The sequence below is a fragment of the Polypterus senegalus genome, chromosome 18, assembly GCF_016835505.1.
Source record: "Polypterus senegalus isolate Bchr_013 chromosome 18, ASM1683550v1, whole genome shotgun sequence".
In the NCBI taxonomy this organism is placed as follows: Eukaryota; Metazoa; Chordata; class Cladistia; order Polypteriformes; family Polypteridae; genus Polypterus; species Polypterus senegalus.
In genome coordinates this window covers 73,662,501-73,689,524 of record NC_053171.1, presented here as the reverse complement: position 1 = coordinate 73,689,524, position 27,024 = coordinate 73,662,501, and the positions used below count along the sequence as shown (strand labels likewise).

The 27,024-nt window shown below is 42.3% G+C and overlaps 2 protein-coding genes across 2 annotated transcripts in view; both read right to left on the bottom strand.

Moving 5' to 3' along the window:
• Positions 1-1,068: 1,068 nt before the first annotated feature.
• On the bottom strand, positions 1,069-14,705 carry LOC120518833 (protein Z-dependent protease inhibitor-like). Its single transcript, XM_039741825.1, has 5 exons — positions 14,646-14,705; positions 12,822-13,440; positions 10,226-10,499; positions 5,556-5,703; positions 1,069-1,549 (listed from the first exon to the last, which is right to left on the bottom strand). The coding sequence occupies exons 2-5, from the start codon at positions 13,423-13,425 to the stop codon at positions 1,358-1,360; spliced, it is 1,218 nt and encodes a 405-aa protein (XP_039597759.1). The 5' UTR covers positions 13,426-13,440; positions 14,646-14,705; the 3' UTR covers positions 1,069-1,357.
• A 6,911-nt stretch (positions 14,706-21,616) lies between these two features.
• The window catches only part of atxn3 (ataxin 3), a 34,054-nt gene continuing 28,646 nt past the window's right edge, over positions 21,617-27,024 (bottom strand). The window contains exon 11 of the mRNA XM_039741436.1: positions 21,617-23,202. Within this exon, the coding sequence (XP_039597370.1) occupies positions 23,129-23,202 (74 nt within the window). The 3' untranslated portion in view covers positions 21,617-23,128. The remainder of the gene's footprint in view (positions 23,203-27,024) is intronic.

Sequence of the window (27,024 nt, the reverse complement as noted above, 5' to 3'; positions counted from 1 at the left end):
GACACAAATTAACCAATGAATGATGGCCTAAATGCTTCAGAAACTCTCTTTTATTGCCCATTTATTGATGAGACCATCAGAGAAAACTATTCTTACCAAAAAGACACCAACCGGCCATCTCCAGTGCCCAGCACAGGCCTTAATGTTACCAAGCAGGCTTGCTTTTCATGGAACTGTCAAGAAGCTCCGAAGACATGGTGGGTCTTGGTAAGTTGGTGTCAAATGTGGAAAGCTCATTACATGAATCATTCCTGCAGCCAATCTAGAATGAGCGGCTCAACTGGTCTGACATTTCACACACTAAACTGAGAAAGGCTTTATGGACAAAGGCAAAGGAGGACCCTCCAAACATAAAAAAATGACACAGTGAAGGAAACCAAAATCCTTCTGAGAATGATGAAACAAAACCGGAGCTCTTCAGACCAGTGAGATGATGAAGCTTAGAAGAAGGACCGCTTTGGACCTACAGTCAAATATGGTTAAGGGTCCCTAAGCATGTGGGGCTGCTTTGCCGGCTGATACTAGATTACCCTAACCCTAACTCTTCTACATATTGATGTGATCATAAAATCTGAGTGTTAGCAGGACGTTATGGAAAATGAGATGTAGGGCAGAGATAAGAGTCCAGGATCCAAAATACACAAAAGAGTAAATGGATTGTCCCATCATGGGGTCCTGATCTCAATCCCAATTAAAGACCTTTGGAAAGAGCTGTAATCTTCTTCTAGGGCCAAGGGACTTCCTACAAACATGCTGGAAACCTCTAGACTACTACAGAAAAGTATGAAGTCCATCATCATGGCCGAGCGTTGAGCAGTCAAGCATTATGGAAGGGGGCCATTGATGCTGTCCAGTTGACATCACCATTTTCGATATGCAAGTTGAACAGATCATCAGACATTTCCAGTTGTTTCTGAATATTCTGTATGTGATATACCCAAAATGCAATGGCACCACTAGCATTGACCCCAGCAAGTCAGTTTCATCTCCACTATGGAACTCATACTGATGTATGTACCAGACTCAGACACACTTAACACTTTTTAGTAGTTAGAAAGAGTAGCCTGCTGACAGAGATGTAAAATCACTTTATTTGTGTTTTTGTTAAATGGACGCATTCCTACATCATTAAAGTAAGACCAGGCATAGAAGATTACAAGCACAGAAGGTCGACTACAGCGAACAACATTGGTGGCCTGACTGATGATCATTACTTAATTCTTTCCATTACAGTTCTAATTGCCTGGGTACTCATACCAATCAAGTCTTCCTCACTGACAGGAAGCTACATCTTAAAAAATTTAATTATCATCTTAATCGATTCAGAGCAAAAACCTTGAGGACCCAAACACGCAGCTCACTTCTCCGTGGGGTCAACAACTCGGCCCATAAACAGCAAGCAGTTGGTGATTTCGTGGTAAATCAAGAAGAGGAAAGGTCGGTCCACCTTGAAGGTGGGGGGCAGGGAGTATCCAGTGATGCCGGTTGCCGTGGCGCTGGCCGCCTCTGTCCCTCTCTCGTCTACCTCCAGGGCTGATTTGTGGATAACCTGAAATGAAAGCAGAGAATGGAGTTCAGATGGCCTATAGTCAAGGAAGGCCTGGTGGACCATAAGTTCCGTGCAGAAGGGAAGATGGTTCCTACTGTATCAGAAAGGCTAGTTAAAAGACTGGAGCGTTGGTATGGTGTAAACCTCACTGATAAATATCAAATGGACCTATTTATGGGAGAAATCATCAGAGAGCACTTAAAACTTTGCTTCAAAGGAACTTCAAGTTGTGGTGCCTTCAGTTTGGTTTTCTTCTTTGGGTGTTGTGTTCCCTGGCTGTCTTTGATGTTTCCATTGCTCATGTTGAAAAGATGTGGAGATGAACAGTCAGTCCCTTTATTGAGAAGTGGGTGGACCTACACAGATTTCTAAGGAGTATGGCAAAGGGGCTTTGGAGTTGCCTGTGGGATTGACAGAAGAGGTCACATATGTCAAGGTGAGGCTTGAGATGATACTTTCAGAATCCCGTGATAGTGGTCACAAGGATATTGCACCCAGGACCAAGGAGGAAGTGGCGTTCAGCAGAGTCCATTAAGCAGAGAAAACCAGCACTCAGATTTTCAGACAATTGTGGGTCAGGTGCACTTTGGAAGAGGAGGTCTTTTCACAGGGGGAAAAAGGCAACACAAAGGCAAAGGTGAGTCTTGATGGTGGAGGAGGTACAGCGACAGGGGGTGGGGGGAAAATGGGGTATGCAAGAGCAGTGGCTCAGGCAAAGTTGGGACTGTGGAGAAGGTGAGAATTCATTGAGAAAAGAAAAGTCAACTGGAAAGATTTATGGGAAAAGCAAGGAGGGAAGACTAGCAGATTGTTTATGATGTCCTTCCAACACCCAAACATTTGAATCAGTGGCTTGGTGAAGACCCCTCTTGTCCACTTGGTGGAGTAATGGCAAACCTCAAGCAAAGTAAGCCTCACTCAAGGAAGACACACATGGAGGTACAGCCAGAATTCCAGTCTCTGGTTCTTCTCCAACAGTGGGGCTTAAGTTAACTGAGGGGACATTCAAGCCTTCCTCTGGAGCAAAAGCATCGAGAATGACTTTGCTGTAACACCATTTATTAGCTATAGCTCTGTCAAACACACTAATTCCAGCTCTGGGTCACAGAGAGTTATCAGACACTAAACCAGAAGGGGCCACCAGTGCATCAGGGGGTAAACTCACTCACATGGTGCCAGTTTGGAATCGTCAATGACCTTAACAGGCACGTTTTGTAGAGGAAAACCCATGCTGAAATTTAGAGTCCCTGAATAATCAAATGAGCGCACATTTGGGGAACGTAAAGGAAATCCAGGGAGACATGCAGAGAATATGCAGATTCCAAACAGATGAAGTCTGGGCACGAAATTTGTATACAAGACACTGGGTCTGTGGGGCAGCTACATGCAATGTAGACTGCTGAAATGCAGTAAAGTTTCTCACCAATTTGTCTATTTAAAAAAAAAAACTTCCCAAAAAACCAATAAATACTGTATCATTGACAACAGAGGACTGGCAGGGGCTGTGAGTCTGGCACCTTGGATTTTTTACATTATTTGGGCAAGGCCTCAGTAGCATTGCAAGGAGGGGGTCTCTGACAGCCATTCTAGGCTAGTAAGGTAGGCTGTCCTACCACAGAAAACCAGCAGGTGGCAGTCCTATAAAAGGGGACAGAATCATGAAAGACCACCAGCAGAAAGGTAGGTCAAACTACAGCCCGTAGATCACATAATGCCTTCTGAGTGAGATAATCCTTCCAGAACCCTGATCTTAATGATTTGACAGGCGTTGGGTGATGTTGGGGTGTTACGTTACCTGAGCTTATAGGTTTTTCCAGGCTGCTATTACACTCTTTTGTCAGCAGATGGCTCTGCAGACTTCTGTCCACAAGGCCATGTTGGTCTGTTACATCTGCACAGTTGTTAACATTTGTAGTATTTCTAGGTCTGTTGTTGTCACTGGCTGCAGCACGTCACCAGTCGATGACAGCTAATAGAGTACATTTTCAAATATTTGATAACTCTTGTCTTACATGTACCCTCAGCGTTCGCCGTACATCTTTCTTTGGTATCCCCTTGTGTGCAAACCTCACTTGTCCAGCATCTCCTATCTCAATCATGTTTGACACAGCAACCACAGTGAAACTGACCAATCAGAATAAAGCCAAATTGACCAATCAGATTGCTCAGAGGGACAGGGCACACACATATACACACACATAGCCAGTAGCATTTTATTATACTGATGTATGCAGAGTACACACAACACAACACCTCAATCAGGCTCATTGGAAAGTCTTCAGAACCTTCAAATTGCTTCTCATTTTGTGATGTGGCAGCATTGTGTTGCAATCACTGAAATTCATTTTTTCACCATGAAGAAACACTTAACACCCCAGAATGACAAAGTGAAAACAAAAATAAAAACTGAGCACTTCGGCAGCAGTTCTAGCCAGGAGTCATCTCAGGTTTGATGCTACTCAAGGATCTTCCCAGAGTTTTTCCATTAAACCACTTTAAAACCTCTGATTGGACCTCAGACTGGGCCAAAGTCTAAGGTCCAGAGCATTCTGAAGCAGGATTTCATTAAGAATATCTCTGTACTTTGCTCCACCATTCCATAAACCCTGACACATCTCCTAAACCCTGATGCTGCCATCACCATGCTTCACTGTAGGAATGGTATTGCACAGGTCATGAGCAGTGCCTGGTCTCCTCCAGACATGACGTTTAGAACTGAGTTCAAACTGTTTGATTCTGGTCTTCTCAGACCAGAGAATCATGTTTCTCACAGGCTGAGAGTCCATAGATGACTTCTGCAAACTCCATGTGGGCTTTCATGCTTCATGTGGTCACTCTGACAGATCAGTGGAGTGCTGTAGTGATGTTTGTCCTTGAGAAGCTTTCTTCCAGCTCCACACAGGTTCTTGGTCACCTCTCTTACCAAGGTCCTTCTCCCTCAAATATTCAGTCTGGCCAAGCAGCCCAACTCCCAGAAGTGTTGTGGTTGTTCTTCCAAACTTCTTCCATTTAAGAATTCTGGAGGGCACTATGCTGTTAGGGATCTTCAGTGGTGCAGACATTTGTTTGTAGCCTTCTCCATATCTGTGCCTCAATGCCATTCTGTCTCTCAGCTCTGCAGGCAATTCCTTTGGTTTTTTCTCATCTGTGGGACCTTCTCCAGGCTAGGAATGAATTGAGTTGACCACAGGGAGGCTCAGGTGTAGAAACATCACAGTGATAATCAATAGAATGAGTTGCACCTGAGCCATATTTGATATGTCTTAGAAAGAGGTCTAAATATTTGTGTCATTGGAAAATTTCATTTTGTATTCATAATAAACTGACAGAGGGGTGGCGCAGTGGTAGTGCTGCTGCCTCGCAGTTAGGAGACCCAGGTTCGCTTCCGGGTCCTCCTGTGTGGAGTTTGCATGTTCTCCCCGTGTCTGCGTGGGTTTCCTCCCACAGTCCAAAGACATGGTGGATTGGTGATTCTAAATTGGCCCTAGTGTGTGCTTGGTGTTTGTGTGTGTCCTGTGGTGGGTTGGCACCCTGCCCAGGATTGGTTCTTACCTTGTGCCCTGTGTTGGCTGGGATTGGCTCCAGCAGACCCCTGTGTTCGAATTCAGCGGGTTGGAAAATGGATGGATAAACTGACAGAAATCTCTAAACTCCTATTCTTGCTTTGTCATTCCAGGGTGTTGAATGGGAAAAAATTAATTAAAGCAATTTTAGTACAAATCTGCACCGTAACAAAATGTGAACAATGTGAAGGTGTCTGAACACGTTCTAAACGGTGCCATATACATCACTTAAATACGGTGTTAAGACCAAGCCACGCAAAAATTGAGATTACGTATGATAAAGCGTTTAATTTCCTGGAGTTCCTTCAACCGTTCTCTAACCTTCTGTCTGTCGTAGTCCTCTTCTTCTTCTTTTTTTTCAGTATTTACCATAACATCAGTTAAACCAATCAGCTCTCAACCTGAAAAGAATGCATAGAAAACATCACATGATCCCAACTGACCTCGGACACTTTCAGGTGCCTGTTGTCGGCGATATGGGACAGGTCGGCCAATTCGGTGAACACATCCGTAATCCCGAGGCGGGGCAGAATTTTGTGCATTTTGTAGGACTGCTCCAGCTTGAACCGAGGGAGGAAGACCTCCAGTTTTCTGCCAAAATAAAAAGGAGAACTTTCAGACAGTGAAATGCCCAACAGTCCCCACCGTTTTGCCTTAAAACGTATCCAGAGAAGATGTATGAACTTCTGAGTTTAGTCTTGGGATGTTCACATTGGCCAATTAATTTGCTTTTGGTGTCCTCTCTGAAATAATTTTAAAGTAAATGTCAGGCTTCCAGGGTGACCTGCTGGGAACTTACATTTGAAAGAGGTAAGTAATTTTATGTGGAATTAGCAATTTCGATTTCCTTTTCTCCATTAAATCGTGCACTAAAAATCCACAATAGTCAAAGTTCACAACACAGTGCGTGTCTGGCCCTGGTATAGAGGAAAATAACGTGTGAAATTTTAGTAAAAACAAAGAAGGGAAATTTAAATAGCGAAAAGCTGCTGGACTTGAGCTTTAGTATCGATTCATGAAGAGTGTGACAGTGACGTTAGACTGGCAAATGAAAAGGGAGGTAAAAGATCAACTTGATGTCGTTATTAACCTCCTTGGTGTTAACACTCAATGTTGACTTGGGCTCGGAATTCTGTACAAATACGGCAATTCCCGAGTCAGACTCGGCGTGACATGTAATGATCTACTTTACAGTGTTAAGCCCAAATATCTCCCATGACAGAACTTTATCTAGTGGCTTAAATAATATAATGCTGCTTAAAATCAGGAGTATTTACATGCATTCAGCCACTCAATAAATGCAGGCATTCCAAAGTCACACTCTGCATGTCTAATAATGATCCTTTCTGAGTAACCCTTGGGATGTTATTCTGCTGCCTTCTAATGGATGAGATAGCATCATCCTGCAAAAAAATCATGAATATTTCTATGCGTTCTGCCACTTTATGGTAACTCATCAATATTTATGAGAAGGGTGGAGCCTTCAAACAAAAAGCACAGCGGCAATAAATAAATTGAACTGAACTGAATTTATATACAGTTATATACAGTATAATTTGTTCCAGAAACATGCTTGTAATCCAAAGCACTTGTATATCAAAGCGAATTTCCCCATAAGAAATAATGGAAACTCAGATGATTCATTCCATAACCCAAAACTATTCATATAAAAATGATTAATACAAAATATAAAGTACAAATACATAAAATAAATTAACCTGCACTTTACCTTTGAAATGAATCATGGCTGGTGTGAGTGAGTTTCTAAACTCTTGTGGGATTCCACCCAAAGGGACTACAGGCAGAAGAGCATCCCGAAGCAACCGCAGGCTCCCATCGCTGTAGCAATTCGCCGTAAAAGCGAATCCGAAAAGATCGCAGACATGCTGTAAGCGCCTGCCATTGATGGGTAATACAGGAACATTATAAATGTGCAGGGCACAGTATAACTTGGCCTGACCCTGCCTGACTGCTGTGTCTGTGTATAGTTCATGGCAGATCCCTCTACAATAAATAACCGTGCTATTCCTATTTAAAGCTGAAAAAAGCTGGTGTCGCTAAAATCCTGAGACTCAGCTTCGTGTTTTGGGGTGCAAGGCAGGGACTCGCACATTACAACACACACATGTGGTCACCATGCTACAGTAAACACTATACGCTCGTACAGATGTTGACTATACGAGTGAGGCACACTGACTCAGATGGAGAATGGGAGGCGATTACCCACAATCCCACAGCGAGAGAGAGAAGAACCATCAGCTCAGCTGTGATCACGTGGCTCTTGGCAGACAAAGCGTATACATACTACTCATATTGCAAGACATCGCTCGTTTATCAAATCAAAATTTATTACAAATTTTAGCTCGTCTTGCAAAACACTCGTAAACCAAGTTACTTGCAATCCAAGATTCCACTGTACTTTATTCATCCACCCAGGGGAATTGTCTTTTTACGTGACCTTTGGGGGTCACAGAGCAGGGTTGATCATTGTATAGCGTGCCTCTAGAGCGATTTTCAGGTTAAGGGCCTTATTCAAGCTAGTTTTAGATCAAACTGAAACTGAACCATTGTTCGAATCAAGTGTTAGTGATGATGATGTGAATTAGCCATTGGACGTTGACAGTGAAATCGAAATCTGTTTGAGAGATTCAGTGATGGTCGTGTTTGGCGCTGACATTCCTGCACCTCCTCATTTTCTATTTACAGATAACATTCAACTAAATATGTCTGTTGATCATGTTTATCTGAAATAGTTACAATTAGTTGATGATGATTTGGTGGAGGAAAGAATTGTTGAAACAAACCGCTATGTTGAGCAGTATCGTAAAAATAAATGTAAACCACTTGCTTGTTTTGGCAGATGACACGCCAATGCTTTTCAGTCTCCTGATACTTCTTGTGCATGGTGGAATAAACCAGTCTAGAGATGGTACTGGTCCACAAAGTTAGAGACCCAAGCTATGGGTCAGTGTCATTTTTCACTTATCAACCCATGATAACTATTAAATACCTGCTTTACACCTGGGATGTGTGTCAAGCAATCATCAAAAATATGTGGAAGGTGTATGTTCCTGATTGTGACATAAGAATTGGTGAAAGTCTTATGGGTTACAAGGGAAGGCTGTCGTGTTTACAGTACATCATATCCAAATGGGCACGATTTGGTGCCAAGTTCTACATGGAGTGTGAAGCAAGCTCTGGATACAGCTGAGCCTTTGTACTTTACACCAGTAGAGGGATCTATCTATCTATCTATCTATCATGAGGGACAGCCAGCATCCTTACCTGGCTGGGATGCCCTCAAGATGGGACAGGATGCACAGGGCTTGTCTGCCCTGGACTGCTAGATGGCAACCCTCCTGAGCTGCACCAGCAGCATGGTCTCCCACAGGGCATCAAGGGGAACTGGAGTTCTTGGGTGCCACCAGGGACTGGGGAGCCCAACTTTGTAGGGTCTCGCCTCACTTGGAAGTGCTTCCAAGCTACTGTACAGCTTCAGAACACCAGAAGTGCTCGAGGGTGTAACAGAAAAAGGAGCTGCCTGCCACACATGATTCGAGCCAGAGTCGGAAGAAAGGAAGACAATGCTTGTGTAAATGAGTAGAGGCAGTGGTAAAGAGAGTGAGAGAAGGGAGAGATGAGTGATTAGCAGTAGAAATATGAAGAATGTGATCAGTAAGCTGTCCTCCCCAACAAAGGAGGGCAAAGTGAAATAAGAAGTAACTGAGATGAACAATAGAAGGAAAATCCCCACATGCAAAACGATCTAATCTTGGAGGAACTTGAAGGACAGGACCCCACTTCCATTTGGGGTACTCGTATTTGAACTCACGTTGGGTTTGATGTCATAAGTGCCATTCCAGTGTCAGGAAATATAAAAATATAACAAGGGCCATGGTTCTTCACGAGCTTCTGGATTCTCTGTCGAAGCTAGGATTGAATTCAAAAGAGAGAAGTCCATTTCTTTCTCAAATTTACTGTATATGACCCAATTCAGGGCTGCAGAAGGAGGCACACAAGAAGTAGGCCAGGCAAGCACAAGCACAAATGTGGCTCAAAACTGGTAGCACAGAGATCTGGAACTATGAACAGAAATGGACATAAGATTAGAAGAAATGGGAAAGGTAGGTCTCCCTACTGCATCACATACAGTATTTTGGAAGATAATTAAAAGGGTCCCCAAAAACCTCCTCAAAGTCTTTATTAGATAGATAGATAGATAGATAGATAGATAGATAGATAGATAGATAGATAGATAGATAGATAGATAGATAGATAGATAGATAGATAGATAGATATTTTTATTATAATACTCAGACACAATTATTCCCTGCTATGTCTCATCCTCCATTGATTGTGCCCACCCAACCTCAATAGTGCCAAGTCTGAAAACTGTCCCACTCTCCTGTTGTGGGGAGGCTTACTTATTTGATAGCCTTTCAGGTCCTCAAGTCTCCTTTCTATCCCACGCTTGTTGAGAAGATGGACAAACTACTCAATCTGTGTCCCCGCAGCCATTTTACACAATGCTCAAGAACTGTGTTCACAGAATTAAATTTTATGACACGGCCCAAACTGTACTGCAGATGTTTGGTATTGCTCTACACCATGATAGTTTCTCTTCACTGGTCATCGTATCGAGGTTGAGTTTTGCTTTATTAATAAATGACTCTTTGATGCTTTGCTTTGAAACATGAACATTTCTGACCTTCACGACTGAAAGAATGTGCTTGATGAGGGGAAAGTATCGCGACTATCAGCAACAGAGAACCATGCCATGTGTCCACCACAACATCTGGTATTTGGGTTCTTATTTTCATCTGTGTAACTTACGGCTTCTTGAGCAAAGAGTTTGTGAAGGCCATCAAACGCAATGTAATCCAACCAAATCAGAACCCTACAAGTCCTGTGTGCTGTAACATCAAGCAGCAGTGAAAATTGTGATGTGGACCGGTGTATTGAGGAGTGACCCTACAAGAGTGTTGCCAGCTCAACATCCTTGGACCAGAACAGTACTCACTACAACGTGCCCTTTCTGAAGCTGTTGCCTGGCATTCTGCCCCCTGTACCCACCTCATTAGCCTCTCCCCGTTCAACATTCAACCAGACTCACATTGATTTGAGTTTCTTCAGCCATCCCGTGAGGTGTTTAGCTGAGATCTCCTCATCGATGGAGTCATGGTCCACATCCTTCTCTGGAAGCAGAACTAACATGGCTGCATTTCCTCTGTAGGGCAGCTTGAGAATGACTAGCTTCAGGGTGGAGTCGTAGGCCATCTGGAATCGGTCACTCTTGTACATCATGGGCACTCTCACCACTTTGTATTTGTTCACGTAGAATCGGCTTTCCTCTGTGTCGCTTGCATTGAATGGCTGCTTCCATTTACCTAAGGAACACAACATGTCATTAATTCCATTGTGTGCGCCCACATGCTAATCATTTACAGCTTCTCGATGGACGCGCTATGCGCTAATGGGACTCACGAATACTGAACAAGACAAATGTCAAAGTGATAGTGGGTGGGTGGAAGCGATGCCATACATCATAATTACTCAGTTCTTTTAGGTACGTCATATTCGCTCATGATAGGGGGGCATATTTGAAGCCACAACCACACCGTTATCTGATTAAGAATTCCTAAATATATGTTGGTCGTCTTGATCCTCCTCCAACCATTTGCCCATAGCGGTTGTAAACTCAGCCTTCACATAAGTTACAATGTTGGGTTTGTTTGTTCCAGAGCTGTGAAGTTATGGAGTTGTGGGGTCATGGAGTCGGAGACAAAAGTAATTATTGGGTTACTGGAGTCAGAGTTGGGAAAAAAGGTATAGACTAAACATAAACTGTAATGTGTGAAAATTTCCACTTTCTCATATACTAATTCAATTAAACTCTTTCTCTATAGCCTTTTAAATAAAAACATAGCTTCTTTTTTAATTTTGTAAGTTTTTTTTTCTTTTGTTTAATGTAACTTCTTTAATAAATAATATTAATAAACCACAGTGACATCAATATGGCCTTTAGGCCAAACACTAACGGGTTAGGGTGCTAAAAAGATGAATGACGTTGTCCATGATAAGCCACCATGTATCTTGTATGCTGTGGACTTTCAGTCAATGCAGTAAATGTAGGAATCTAATTATAAAATCTGAGTTGATTGTACCATAAATTGAGGAGTCGGAGTCGAAGGTTTCATGTACCGACTCCACAGCCCTGGGTTAGACTATTAAACAGTAAAGGATTTCCGTTCTCAAGAGGTCGCTGAGTGCATTTGTGATGGTTACTGAGGCTCATGAATGTTTCCCACGAACGAGGAACCCCCAGTAAGTGTGCAAGTCCCTGCTCGTTTTACACATTGGCCATGGCTAGTACCGACTGGATGGTTTAGTGGGGTCCTTGGATTGACTTTGGCAGAGTGCTAAGAAGACAAATGAGAGGAAGTAAACATCATAATAAAGTTTCCATAGATTAACAAGAATGTCTACCAAGCCTTGAGTGTCGAGAGCAGATTGCTTGTAAGTCTCCCTGTCACTCCTATCCCTAATTTAACATCCCATCAGAACCTAACCCAATTTTCCCCATAGGATCGATGCTATTTTCCATATATGGATGGATTTTCTGGAACATAAACCCCCAGATAGCAAGAATTGCCTATATTTTATTTTATTTTTATGGGCACCACCATGTTGTCAATAGCGACCACACCCATTGCTAACTGTGAGAGCAATGTGAGAGGGGCGGGATATGTAACGTCAGAGGCACATTGTTAATAAAAGATGGACATGCAAAGCAGCAAGCCCAGTTTAGCCTCAGAACAACACAAGAAAAAAAAGAAAGTAAGCCATCGTTTGAGTTTGATCGTGAGTTTGCTTTAACTCGTGGTTAAGAACTTCTGAGTGACATACTGGAGCTTTTTTTGATTTACATGCACCAGACTCCTGCCCATCTGTCACTAGACTTTCAACACACCCAAAAACTCAAAGGCGGTATCTCAGTGCTATTCAGATGACAGAAAGTCCATTTAAATCATTGAACTTAAGAGGCTCCTTCTATTTAGCCTAAGCCGCATTGCACATTCCTTTCTTCTCCTACACTGCACTGACCAATTAAGCCTTTCACATGGAGAACTTCACAGTTTTGCTTGTCTCCTTCCACACACCATTACAGGCACACTGTGACATGTTTCACGGTGTGCGACTCCCCTGGCGTTCACTGTGGTCCCATCTTGGACTGGTTTGTGCCCTCCCCCCATTACTCTTGGGCTCTATAACAGCCTTGAATGGATAAAGTGGATTAGGGACATTTATTAGTGAACCCTTCAGTAACTACAGAAGTTTCATTCGGTCCTGATCGACAGCTACATACGTATTGAAGGCATCTTGTATTGCATGTGGGTGGGCTGGTGGAGCACAAAGCATACCTGTGGACCAGGGTTCACATTGTATGTTATAGCAGTCTGATTTTTGTTTTCCTCCCAAAGACGGGCATTTTAAGGAATAAGCATCTCTGGAGGAATTTGGTGTGTGCTGGTGATGGACTGGTACTCCATCTGAGGTGATTTCATCTCTTGCTCTTAATGTGGCCTACAGCTAATGGTGGGTTGATGTCACATCACTCTGTTTCCCTCTATGAAAAGTGCTATCCAAAACAATGATGGACAGACTGAGACAAGATTTGATGAAATGAAACCACAGCAGACGATCCTCACCTTTAAAGAAAATGGAATTCAACATCATCAGCTTGGTCTGTGGGTCAACACTCTCCAGAAGTGCCTCGATCCGCCCTTGGGTCATTTTGGATACGTACTGGTTGATCTCAGCTTTGGCGTTCTGAGACTCCGAAAAATTGACCTTCAGGACTTCTGCACCAAAATACTCCTTGGTATCATTGACAAAGCCCTCCTGAAGTTCCATGCTACTGCTGGCAAAGATGGAGCTGTCCTGGTTGATCACCAGGTCCGGGTTGCTGCTGAGGTTTCGCTTCAGGTTCAGAAACAGTTCTGGGATGAGATATGGCCGCTCAGTGTCCTTCAGCTGGTGAAGATTGAGAGCTTTGAGAATCTGGCTGTGCGTTTTGCCCCCAGCACCAAGAGACAGCATAGCAAAGGCCGATGCCAGGCAAGGTGGGGAGAAGAAAATATTGTGGTCGTGAGAGCTGGCGATCTCCTTGTAGAGAGTCATGGCGAAGTCGTTGTTTCTCTCTGTGAGGGCCAACACGTCCAGTGGCATCTCTTCATGTTTTCCATCTTTGTTGTGGCTGGTAGCGCTTAACACTGCAGCCCATAGAAGAAACAGCCAGAGGTTTTGTTTCATTTCAGTTGGTTTTATCTGGGGGAGCAAAAGGAAACCAATTAAGAGTTTGAGGGCCACAATACCTGAAGGTCCATACTGAGTGTTCGAGGGGAGCAAGGTAGGCGGTGCTTCTGCTGCTGCCACATCACAGATTTAGCATCCTGGGCTCAGATCCAGTGCCCAGATGTTTTCTGTGTGGATTATCCTCCCAAATCCTGCAAGAACATGCAGGTTAGGTGGACCCAAGTGTGGCCTGGTGGATGTGTGTGCCAGTGGGCACCCTTGTCTCATATCCACAACTACTGGGATATGTCCTGGTATCCACGAGCCTCAATATGAATAAGAGAATGATTAACCGATGATGGATTATTTGACACCTTACTGGCTACCATTTTGGAATTTCATTGTCCTGCTAAAAACATGATAGGTAGGTGATGCCCTCCCCACTTAGCAGTAATGGAGGAAAAGCAGGAATGAATTTGGATGGGATGCCAGTCCATCACCAGCCACACTATTCAACTCACTCTCATTTGCCAAGCATTGTGACCTGCATGACTTTGGGATTTAGGAGAATTACGTAATTTGGTTTATTAAGTAGCTAAGCGTTCCTCTGGTTTGAATAGAAAGACTCATATATGTTGATAGCAGTGGCCATGCAAACCCCGTCTCATGCTGCAATGAGCACTACTGCTGCACAAAAATGTTTAGGTCATCAGGTGAGTGTGTGGAGGAGACTCCAACTCTCCAGAACCTTCAGCTAACCAAAGCGAGCACAGCAAATGTATGGGGGGTCAGGAGGGGGCCTGTCCGACTAAAATGTTCATCCATCTGGAACCTTTGATCAGACTCGACAGCCAAGCGCACTCACCAAGGATGACTTAGTGCCCAGAAGACTGTGGGCCGGAGGGGCAGAAAGCCAGACAGTGTGTCCATTTGGACGTCCACCGGATTACTCCACGGTGGCCAGCTTCGCTTGGTCACGTGACACTTGACATAGAGGACAGCCGGCCACTGGCTTTGTCCATAAGTCGGGATCCCCACCCCCACCACCAACAGGCTATACACCTTCGCGGCAGACGGAGAAAAGGGAATGAGGGGCAACTGGGGAGCAAAGCTGCAGCCATACGCCCCAAAAATTCAACCCATTGGGCTCCAAATATCCCCGAAAGCCAAAACCTTAGGAAGAAATTTCAGAAAGCAACACACAGACACAGAAATCAAGCAGCTAGTCCGTAACTTACAGTTTGTGCTGTCGTCTCTCTACTACAGACAGGAATAGATGCCTGGCATCGGAAGGCAAAGGGCAAATTTGTTTTTATTGTTAACAATTAACCTCATCTCAAATATAACAGCCCACTCACCCATCCCCTCCATGACAGCTGTGGGAGTCTCACTAATTAAATGGATGCTGGCCAAGCAATCCATTCATCTATTTGCTGAAATCCGGGTCTGGGTAGTGTTAGGGGGTATGAAACTTGGAGCAAGAGGTCAGAAGTGAAAGCAAAGTGTTGACCCCATTGGAAGGATTACTTAGAGTTTGGGTGTGGGTGTGTAACTGTGTCCTACTACACTCCATTACGGTCCTGGGGGTCCACAGTGGCTGCGAGTTTTCGTAATTGGAAGGCAGGCCTAGCAGATAATGAAACCTGGAAAAATGAAAGTACTTACAAGCCATAGAATTTCATCCCAAGACTAGAATGGTATATTTTTGTTTTGTGAGGTCTTCTCCATAGTTTTTTGGCCCTTCCCTCCTCTCTCATTGATTTCAAAACACAGATACTTCAGGAGGCCCCTGCATAAGTACGCTAGCTGGAGAGCTGCTGGCCTTTGCTTTGTCATTGGCACCACATTATTAACTGATGGCCGGTTTTCTCCAAACATTTAGAAAATGGATGGATGATATTAATCTTGGTTTCATCAGGCCAGGCAATTTTGATTCTCATGGTCTGAGAGGTCACTTCTGCCTGACCACTTTGTCATAAAGCCCTGATCAGTGGAGTTTTGCAATGAAGGTTGTCCTCCTGGAAGTTTCTCTCATCTCCCCACAGGTTTTGTGGAGCTCAGCCAGAGTTATCATTACAATCGAGGTCATCTCTCAACCCAGGGACATTTTCTCACAATTGGTCTGTTGGGCTCTGCCATTGACAATAGGAACAGTTGTGGTTGTAAGAAACATTGTCTGTTTAAGAATTATGAAGGCTACTGTGCTGTTGGGGACTTTCAATGTTGCACCCCACCCCAGATCTGTGCCCCGACATCGTCCTGCCTCTGAGCTCTGCACGCAATGCACTGCATGCCAGGATTTGGATTTTGTCAACTTGTTCCATTCCCAATCAGCCCAATTGGCTCCTGACATCTCAACGATGAATAATGGAATGGGATGCCCCCGAGCCAACTTTCAAGAGTCACCACAAAGGCTCTGAATATTTGTGCCAATGTCCAATTTTGTTTCTATATTTTTAACAAGTCAAGTCAGATCAAGTTGGGGAGCATGCACTGGTACAGTGCGTTTCTACGCCCACCACACGACGAAACAGCTTAGGATCCTGGTTGGCAACCCCCCAGGCAGACACGCCGTCCAGTCCCATCCTCCGGAAATTACCTTCCATCTGCTGCAGCCTGGTTCAGCCACTCGGGTCCCCAACAATGAGGATCCTGCGAGCTGGATCACTTTCAGGGAAATGCACCACATGGTTGTAGTGCCGTAACTGACGCTCCCTCACAATGCAGGTAATGCGCCTCATTCAGGACTCCATGAGCAACCACTCATTCGACACAAAGTCAAACCAACAGTACCCAAGGACTCTCCGAAGAGACACAGTACCGATGGAGTCCAGTCTTCATCTCAGGTCACCTGATAGCGTCCATGTCTCACAATCGTATAGCAAGAATATATTTTTAACAAGTCAGCACAATACCCTCAAATAGTTTTTGCTTTGTCATTTTGGGGTATCAAGTGTTCCTTGATGAGGGGGAAAAAATAAGCACAACAAACTGTGTAAAAAATGTTGAGGGTTAGAATAGGCACATTAAAGCACTTTGTGTTTCCACCTCCACATTATATTTGATGACCCTCAGGGATGGCCAAGTGTCCAGTTTAGTCCTCATCTTCTTGCTGCAGCGCAATGCGTCGGAGACTAGAGTGGGACTGAGCTTTGGCAAGAAAAACTCGACTGAATTTCCTTTTACCTCTCCAGGCCCCTTAAGAGCTGCAGTGGCACACAAACAGACACACTACAGGCACAGAGAGCACCGATCAATCCCTTTGGGCATGTTAAATATTAAACTATTGAGTAACAACAAATAACAGACATGGTGGGCTGGAGGATCATAAGGTGGGCCAGACATGCTGGTAGAGTAGTTGAGCTCATCGACAGTACAAAGTACAGTACAGTACAGTACAGTACAGTACAAGCCTTTTGTCAGCTTGATCCCTTCTTATGGTCATCCAAAGGCTGTCCAGGTGTTTCCTCAAAGGTGTGAAGAGCAACTGTCCATAAGTGCTGAAAGCCCCTACACCTGAAGACAGGAACCTTTGGAGACATACTGTAGACCCCCAACCCTCCTCCCTTCCAAGACACATTTGTGGTCCGAACTGCTCCATTTGAACTAGACAAGCATACTGTCCTTCCAAAAAGCCGTCTCCATTATTGTAAACTTGTCCGGTGCCATTCTTTTTTTTTCATACAGCAAATCAGTATGAAAACTGAAACGGGACCAGACTGACTCCAGGACAGCCTGGGCACACCCTAAGCATGGCAGACCCCCTCTACAAAAAAAAAAAAACAAAAACAGAATATTGCACCCTCACTCAGGGTCGAAAGTGGTTAAAGCCTGCTGGTCATAGTGGGACGGGGGTACACAGACCCTCATGCTGAGGGGACCTGTACCTCAAACCCAAGGAGGTCAAGATGACCCCATACTGTAACCTGGAGCTAGGAGGCAATGGTGCAAACTGCTCCACCACAAATTCTGAAGTTCCCCTTGGGATAATAAGTTTAACCTAATCGAATATTACCATGTGTGTCAAGTTCTAATATAAGGAAAAATAAATAAATAATATAAAAAAACAGAATTTCACCAAAAATAACAATACTTATGATTTCTGTTAGGACCCGATCAAGGCCTTGTCTTATTAATCTGACACAGACAGGGTCAACAGTGGTGGGGGTGTCTACATACTGGACAGACACACATATACCATTATGTATTAGAATTTAAACTTAAAATATTAATAATTTCAAAGTTTATTAATACAGATTTGTAAGTAAATTATTTTTTTCTCTTTTTGGCGTATCCTTTTAATTTCTCTTTCCCACCTACAGGAGAACCTGAAAGCCCCCATGTCCGGCTAGTGCAACACACGGACACAGGTCCACAGGTCCATACAGATGCAGCCATCTGTATGGACTTACGCTCAACGAAAACCAGTTGGCGTTGGCACACAAACTGCCAGCTGAGAGACGCAGCACCATGAAGGGTCAAGAAGTGATTCTGAAGTGTTTTAAAATGAATTTCAGAAATCTTGAAGTGCCTACAAGGTCAGTTTGATTTAAAAAAAACAGAAATGTATCTAACATGCATATTAGATGAAAAGCAAACTATATTGATATACTGTATCTTCAACTGAGTAGCCGGTTAAGGCAAACTGCATGTTAAGATATTTGAAATGGATTTTTAGAGAATCTCTAAGTACAACTCTATTTTAATCCTATGGCACCAGGCCCAAACTTCCTCCCCTAGCATGCCGACTTTTCTAAAGTTAAACGCACACAATGCCTTATGGCAAAACTGAAGAGACAATCTGGGACTTGTCCTCTCGCGTAGCGCTAAATCATCACATGCATGCTGCATCAATAAAACCTTTTCTGAAAAATCTGGGGTATTAAGCAGGGTTAACATGCATTAACTGATCAAAGGGTGTGGATCCCCCGATGATTAAAGGTGATCAAAATTGTCACCCCTAATTCAGATGTGCATAGCCTTTCCATTGTGTTGCAGTACTGTGCCAGACACAAAAACTCACCCTGGAAATCCCGGCGGTCACATTTCATAGAGACTCGCTGCCAAACAGTCTGCCCTTCTATTTGAGAGCATTAGGGACACGGGCCTTATGTTAGGAGGAGTGTGTTACACACCGCCCAATGCAGCCAGTCATTTCAATGCACATCTTTTTAGTAATATCAAAAAAGGCAATTTTACTGGGGGATATTATTGTGATCAGGGACTTTAACTACCCGAATATTAACTGAGCTAACCATGCAATTAGCAGAGCCCAAGAGCAGGAGTTTTTGGAAGTAATCAGTGACTGTTTTTTAACACAGCATGTTGAGGCACCAACACATTGTCGGTGATGCTTGTCTGGATTTAGTATTTTGTAATAATCAGGATAGAATTGATGGGGTAGAGGTGATTAAGCCACTAGGGTCAAGTGATTATAACATAATACAGTTGTCCGTGTTTTGGAAGAGTGCGGATGCAAAGACTTGAACTGTTAAGGTTAACTTTGGTAGGGCAAATTTTGAGCAAATGTGGAAAACTCTAAGGAGGATAGACTTGCATAAGCTTTTAAGAGTCGAGACAGTCGAGGAGCAGTGGAACACATTTAAAAATGTTTTACATGTAACGCACGACAGGTACATAACTAAATTTGGAATTAGTACAAAATTTAAAAAAACAAACTCTGCAGTGGGTAGATAAAGAGTCAAAGATAAAGAGTCAAACCAACAGTACCCAAGGACTCTCCGAAGAGACACAGTAGAAGAAGCTGCAAAGGAAGAACCATACAAATAAAGCATATAAGACTAATAACTTCAATGTGAACTGTAGGGCCTATGAGAACACGAGGGCAACCATTAAGAAGGATATTAGGATGACTAAAAGACAGTTACAGATGAGCCAAAGAAAGTCTTTCACTGTTTTAGTAGTATAAGAGCAGTCAAGGAGAAGAAGTGCATCAGAAATAGTAAAAGGAAATTAAAAATACAGTAAAACGGCAGATGCCCTAAACTTGCATTTTTCTGACATCTTCACAACTAAGGCAGCAGATAACCTCCAAGCAGTAAAACAGACTACTAAGGAGGTTCTGAGTGATTTAGAAATAGTAGAGAGTGGAGTAAGCTTAGATTAAATAGGTTAAAATCAAGCAAATTTCCAGTACCAGATAATATTTAACCTCAAGTTCTTAAGGAGGTTAGTGAGAACAGATATAAACTCTTGATGCTTACTTTCAGGAAGTCACTTCACACTGGGGAAATTCTGAAGGACTGGAAAATAGCAAATATCATCCTGTTATATGTAAAGGGTGACCAGGTAGATCCAAGGCCAGTAGGCCAGTAAGCTATGGGCGGAAAATTAATGGAAAGAATTATTAAGGATAACATTGAGCAACACATGGCAAGAACATGAGTTTTACTGAACAGTCAGCATGGGCTCAGAAGAGGGAGGTTGTGTTTTACTAATATGCTGGAATTCCAAGAGGAAGCAACAAAAGGACAGTATCAAAGCGTAACATACATTATTATCTCGACTTTCAGAAAGTATTTGATAAGGTGCCACATGAGAGGGTGGGTATCAAATTAAAAGAAGTGGGAGTTCAGCGTGACGTTTATAGAGGAGTGCAGAATTGGCTCAGACACAGAAAGTAGATTATGGTTTGAGGAACCTCATCAGAATGGGCTGATGTTAAGAGTGGTGTTCCACAGGGGTCAGTGCTAGGGCAGCTACTGTTTTTAATATATATATAAATGATTTTGATAGGAATATAAAGAAGAAGTTGGTGAAGTTTGCAGATGATACCAATCAGGAATCCATTAAATCACTTCAGAGGGACTTGGACACATTTGTGGTAGATGGCATTTATTAAAAGTAAATGTGAAGTGGAAAATGTAGGATGTAAAAATGTGAGGTTTGAATACACACTGGGAAATCTGAGGACTGAAAGTAAGAGCCATGGTTCACTTCAAACTATCAACTGCCAGACAGTGTTCAGAATCCATTAAGAAGGCTAACAGAATGTCAGGTTATATAGTATATAACCCTGATTTGTGGAGTACAAGTCACAGGAGGGTCTGCTCAAGCTTTATAATGGAGTGGTGAGGCCTCAACTAGAGTCCTGTGTGCAGTTTTGGTCTCCAGACTACAAAAAGGACATAGCAGCACTGGAGAAGGTCCAGAGAAGAGCGACTAGGCGGATTCCAGAGCTACAGAGGATGAATTATCAGGAAAGATTAAAAGAGCTGTGCCTTTTCAGTTTAAGCAAATGAAGATAAAGAAGAGACGTGATTGAAGTGTTTAAAATTATGAAGGGAATTAGTTTAGTGGATCCACATTATTATTTTAAAATGAGTTCATCAAGAACACAGGGACACAGTTTGACACTTGTTAAGGGTAAATTTTGCACATTAGGACGTTTTTCTTTACAATGCGATCCACAGACACTTAGAACAAGTGACCAAGTAGTGTGGTAAACATTTAGGAACCTTCCAAATTTGGCTTGATGTTATTTTGGGGAAATTAAGTGGACAGGAACAGTGAACTTTCTTGAGCTGAATGGCTTGTTCTTGTCCAGTTTGTTCAAATGTTACCCATGCATGAAAAACATCTTTAATGGCAGAACCCATTAGGAAAATATGAAAGGGCTGATGGCTGGAAGGGACAGGGCTGCCTCCTCCAAGCTCATCAAAAGTCATGTATGAGATTCAGACACAAATGGTACCTAGCCCACGGTTTCCTTCACAACGTCATGCAGGTAGGTCTAGCATTTTCACAATTGAGACTTTTATTGTAAGATGCAAGTAATTCTTATTGGACTAATCAAATCAAACAGACTCACAGATCCATAAAACCAATGGGTTTTACACCAGACATTTTTTTCTCACTTACTTCCGTCATCAGAATTATAGTCTACAAGTGACGCCTGCTGCTTTCTTATAGAAGGTCTCATTCACTTATATTTTTACTGTTTATTGGGGACTCAGAATTGTGACACATTTATGACACACCATGGTTTGTCTCACCAAGGAAAATGCTCCCTTTAAAGAAAAAGCAAATGAAGCAGCACAGGTAAAGTAATTAATAAATAAAAGGTGAACATTTTTTTTGACAGGCATTCTAATGGACTATATATAGTACCTTGCCCTGGGAAAGTCTGCAACATTCGACTAATACCTGAGCCAGAAGAAAACAGGAGTCAGAAAAAAAAACCCATAGAAACAGTCAAAAGACAGGCATTTTTATGCAATCCTTCAAATTGTAACCCAACACTTACAAAACAAACTTATAGGATCAACTGAACTTGATTAACATCATTCCAGACCCACAATCCATAATTTGGCCCATATGGTACAATGATGTGCTAAAGTTAAAAGCATCGAGAACCCATGCATAGAGAAACCAGCTGATGGACGGACTGCCGTACTAAGAGCTGAAGGCCAAATCGTTTGATGATCACTCACTGGAATTGGTTTTCTTCCTTGCCATGTAGTTGTGCTTTCCCGATACCAAAGTGCAGGTTCCCCTTTACTTTAACCATTAATTTCTTTTGTGCTATTGGGAAGAATTTAGCTAAATACTGTAATAAATGTGAACAAAAACAGTTATCAAGAAAAAAATGGTTTGTCTTCATGAGCAGAACAGGACAAAAGCATGTTTTCCTTTATCCAGTTTGACCAGTAATGCACCAGGATTTCAAGGACCACCGCCATTTTGTAGTTACAGTACAGCCATATATTGACTAACCCTCTTTGAATGCATTACAAAGTTTACAAGGAGCAACTGTAATTTTTCTATCATAATGAACAAAGTGAGTTTGTGCAGACTGGAAAAGGAAGGAAAAAAAAAAAAGCATTCCCCGTCCTCCATGAAACAAGCATGAAATAAAAGCTGTCAGCTGTTTTGTCCCTAGGTTTAATACTTGGTAGTGGTCCCTCTTCTGCAGGGTTAGTGTGACAGAACATGGCCTATTTGTTATTTTTTATTGAGGCGGTTCAGCCTCTTTTACAATGCTACCAGGTTAATATGAACTTCAGGAAACAGAACGCTTTAGTGGCAAAGTGTACTTTGGTAAAGTTAAAGAGGCTTGAGTCGCAATGAAGCCTCTAACAATGTGACGCAACAAAAAAGTATGTTGAAAAATAAATAGAAAAAATGTGCAAATGCTGTAAACTGTACATACTCTGGACCCTTAGAACGCCGCACTGGTAAAGGTATAAATGAGCCAAGCAAACCACAGGGCTCAGCTGTCAAAAAAGAAAAGTTAACAATACCATCAATCACAAACCTTCGGAAGATATGGGACAGGAAAATGCAAAATAAAAAAAAAAAAAAACAATTTCTTACATCTGACCACACTGCTTCTACTTTGAATGGCATTTTTTGCACATCAGACACTTTTGCCTTAGGAACTGGTTTAAGTGGAAGAGCTGGCAGATAGTTGTTCTTTAACTCCAGGGAACATAGGGTAGGGCTTGGAGGTTTTCTTCATAGTTAGTCTGCATTCTCAAACAGGTCTCATGTCTCCAAGAGATGCACAGATCTCGCTCCAAGAACAACAAGCAAAACAGGAGGTCAGTGCAGTCAAGTTTTCCCAAACTAGGCGCTCACTTTCTCCCTTGATCCTGCAAGTCCAGTCCTTGGTGACCCTCTTGATACCCTTCTCTAAGCAGAATGTCTGCAATGATAAGGGGATGGAATACAAGTACTGAAGACACCAAAGTGAAGACCACTATGCATCTTTTGTGTTCAGTTGGCGGTTCTTGGCACTGCCGCTGTCTTCAGATTTGTGTAAGGCTTCACTACCTGTGGGCAAACAGAAACAAGGATTGTTAATAGAATTCAACCATTTTTCTCTCAGTTGTACAGATTGCAATTTGTTCTAACAAATGTCTACCCTTGAAATATGAAATTCATTAACATCCCTAACTTCATACCAGACAAACATTGTAGGGACTGATGAGGCCTGTCTAAAAAACACCTGGAAATGCGTCACCTTGGGAAACCCCTGGTGTAAGCTTAAACCAACACAAAATACTTGACGTAAGTTATTTGAGCATGAAACTCTGAACCAAAACCACATGAAAATGACTTAAATTGGATCAGGCCCCAACTCACACACAAAGATACATATGGTTTGCTTACCTATGCTCGAGACTAAACGTTTTTAATTCTCTGAACCTAGCACAGCATGGCATGTCCTCAAGTCCCATGATATACTTGATTACTCATCTCTGCATGGCTTCAAATGCTGCTATTTCGTTTTGTAGCATGGTGACCACAACAGCACACAACACTCCAGATGTCACTATTTGGAGCATAAACATTCTTCAATTTATATTCAGTATTTTTTAAGATATAACCTAACATTTTATTTGCTTTTATAATCAATTCTGCACATTACTTAGATAATGAAAATGTTGCACTGTAGACAACTAAATCCTTTTCAGAGGTCTCTTCCTATAGATCAGTGTCTTCCATCTTGTATTTATAAATGATGTCGCTCCGAGTTCTACGGCTTGCCGTTTCTTCTTAAATTGTTTTTAGTGTCGGACATTCCTCCAGTTTTAATTTCATTTGCTAATTTCAAAATTTACTAACTATACCTTTATCATTTAACCATCTAAATGTGTCATCAAACCATTTATATTATAAATAAAATAGGTAATGAACCCATTCTAAGTGCTTCTTTCAACTATGAGAAATTATCCTGCTTAGTGTTAGACCCGAGCATTACTGTTATAATAATAAAAAAAAAAGTGCTAAAAGTGTTAGCCCCGAGTGACACTCGGGCAACGTTAAATACGCATTTCACGTAAGACTGAGGAATACTCGGGCCGTAAAAATGCTAACAGCATTAGTGCCAAGTATTACTCGGGTAAAGGCGTGTCTTGCATAAGCATTGGGCTCAAGCATTACCTGGGCAGCGGTGTACACGTCTTCTCCTAGCCTCAAAATGGCATCTCATAGGAAACACCTTTTATCAGCAGTGATGACAAAGTGAGTCTGTCATCAAGCAGTGAAACTGAAATGGACAGTGAAACCAAAAGTAATTCTGATAAATCCGAAAGTGACGCTTGAGTCACTCGCACATGTGCAGTGTGCTGCTCATATTATTATTAATTATTATTTTTATTATTTGTGTCATTATTATACTTTCTATACTTCTGACTTTGTACTTTTTAGTGTTTTGCACGTTTCACAGTAGAAAGATGAGATTTAAACGTAATTTTTCAATCCAAAAAATGCAACACTTTTTACATTTTTTTTAATGAGGTTCATAAGGAATTAGTGTAATGACTGAAAATCCTTTTAATGTAATGATTATGCAAATGTATAGTTTTGTTTATTTTCTTCTTGCACATTACTTTTTTTAAAGTCTAATTATTTTTATGGTTTTATATTGTGGGGAATTCAAACAAACTTTTGCTTCATACTAAGATTTTTTTGTGTAACTTTTGCTAATTTCATTACCATTATGCTTTGAAAGTTTACCATGATGCCAGTTTTCCTGTGGGTGCCTCTGCTTTGTTGAGACAATGCCATGACATGGTGATCCATCGCTAGGAGGTGTGGTCACATAAGTTGCATGTGATGATGTAATCAGAAAAGCCATATAAAAGTTCAGAATGGTAGGGAATACTTTGTAAAAAACTGTGGATACTGTAAAACATTTCTTCACACATTATGTTTGTTAAGCAAATTTAAGCCTAAAAATGTTGCTTTGTGTAAGGCAGGCATATTAACCTCTATTACCAGAGGGCCACGTCCTTGGTTCAGCAACTTTCTTCATTAGTAACCAAATATTGTCACAACTGAACTTACTTCTTTTGCCTTAAATTTAATTGACTTTCTTTGACTGAGAATGCTTTATTCTTTTTCTCTTAACCAGCGGCCACAATAAGCATAACACCAGCTAAAGCAGGTGTTTCATGGTCTGTTCCTGATATACAGGTGATGGGTGTAACAGAGCAAGATGCAGAGGACAAAAAGATATTGAAGAAGATGCTCCGCTGTGGCAACCCCCAACGGGAGCAGCCGAAAAAAGAAGAAGAAATTGGGCTACTGTTGGCTAAGGAAGAAGAATAAGAAGGAGAAGAAGAGAGGGGAGGCATGTCCGTAGGCAGGAGGAGAGGAGGAAGGTAAAGAGAGTGGAACTGAGGGTAGGAACTTTGAATGTTGGCAGTATGACTGGTAAGGGGAGAGAGTTAGCAGATATGATGGAGAGAAGTAAGGTTGATATATTGTGCGTGCAAGAGACTAAATGGAAGGGGAGTAATGCCAGGTGGATCGGAGGTGGATTCAAATTGATCTATCATGGTGTGGATAGGAGGAGAAATGGAATAGGGGTTATTCTGAAGGAACAGTATGTCAAGAGTGTTTTGGAGGTGAAAAGAATGTCAGACAGAGTAATGATTATGAAGCTGGAAATTGGAGTTGTTCTGATGAATGTTGTTAGTGCATATGCCCCGCTAGTTGGGTGTGCAATGGATGAGAAAGAAGTTTTTTGGAGTGAGTTGAATGAAGTGATGAACAGTGTACCCAAGGGATAGAAAGTGGTGATCTGAGCAGATGACAATGGACTTGTTGGTGAAGGGAACAGAGGAGACGAGAAGATGATGGGTAGATATAGTGTCAAGGAGAGGAATGAAGAAGGTCAGAGAATAATGGATTTTGCCAAAAGGATGGACATGGCTGTAGTGAATACGTATTTTAAGAAGAGGAAGGAACATAGGGTTACGCACAAGGGTGGAGGAAGATGCACACAGGTAGATTACATCCTATTCAGATGAGTAAATCTGAAGGAGATTGCAAAGTGGTGGCAGGGGAAAGTGTAGTTAAGCAGCATAGGATGGTGGTCTGTAGGATGACGTTCCAGATCAACTAGAGGAAGAGACTGAGGGCAGAGCAAAGGATCAAATGGTGGAAGTTAAAAAAGAAAGACTGCAAGGTTGAGTTTAGGGAAAAGGTGAGACAAGCACTGGGTGGTAGTGAGGAATTACCAGATAGTTGGGAAACTACAGCAGATGTAGTAAGGGTGAGAGCAAGAAGGCTGCTTTGCACGACATCTGGACAAAGGAAGGAGGAAAAGGAAACCTGGTGGTGGAATGGGTAAGTACAGGAGAGTATACAGAGGAAGAGGATGGCAAAGAAGAAGTGGGATAGTCTGAGAGATGCAGAAAGTAGACAAGAGTACAAGGAGATAAGGCACAAGGTGAAGAGAGAGGTGGTGAAGGCTAAAGAAAAGGTGTAAGATGAGTTGTATGAGAGGTTGGACACTAAGGAGGGAGAAAAGGACCGGTACCGACTGGCTAGACAGAGGGACAGAGCTGGGAAAGATGTGAAGCAGGTTACGGTAATTAAGGATAAAGATGGAAACATACTCACAAGTGAGGAGAGTGTACTGAACAGATGAAAAGAGTACTTTGAGAGGCTGATGAATGAAGTGAATGAGAGAGAGAGAAGAGGTTGGATGATGTGGAGATAGTGAATCAGGAAGTGCAATGGATTAGCAAGGCGGAAGTAAGGACATCTATGAAGAGGATGAAGAATGGAAAAGCCATTGGTCCAGATGACATACCTGTGGAAGCATGGAGGTGTTTAGGAGAGAAGGCAGTGGAGTTTTTA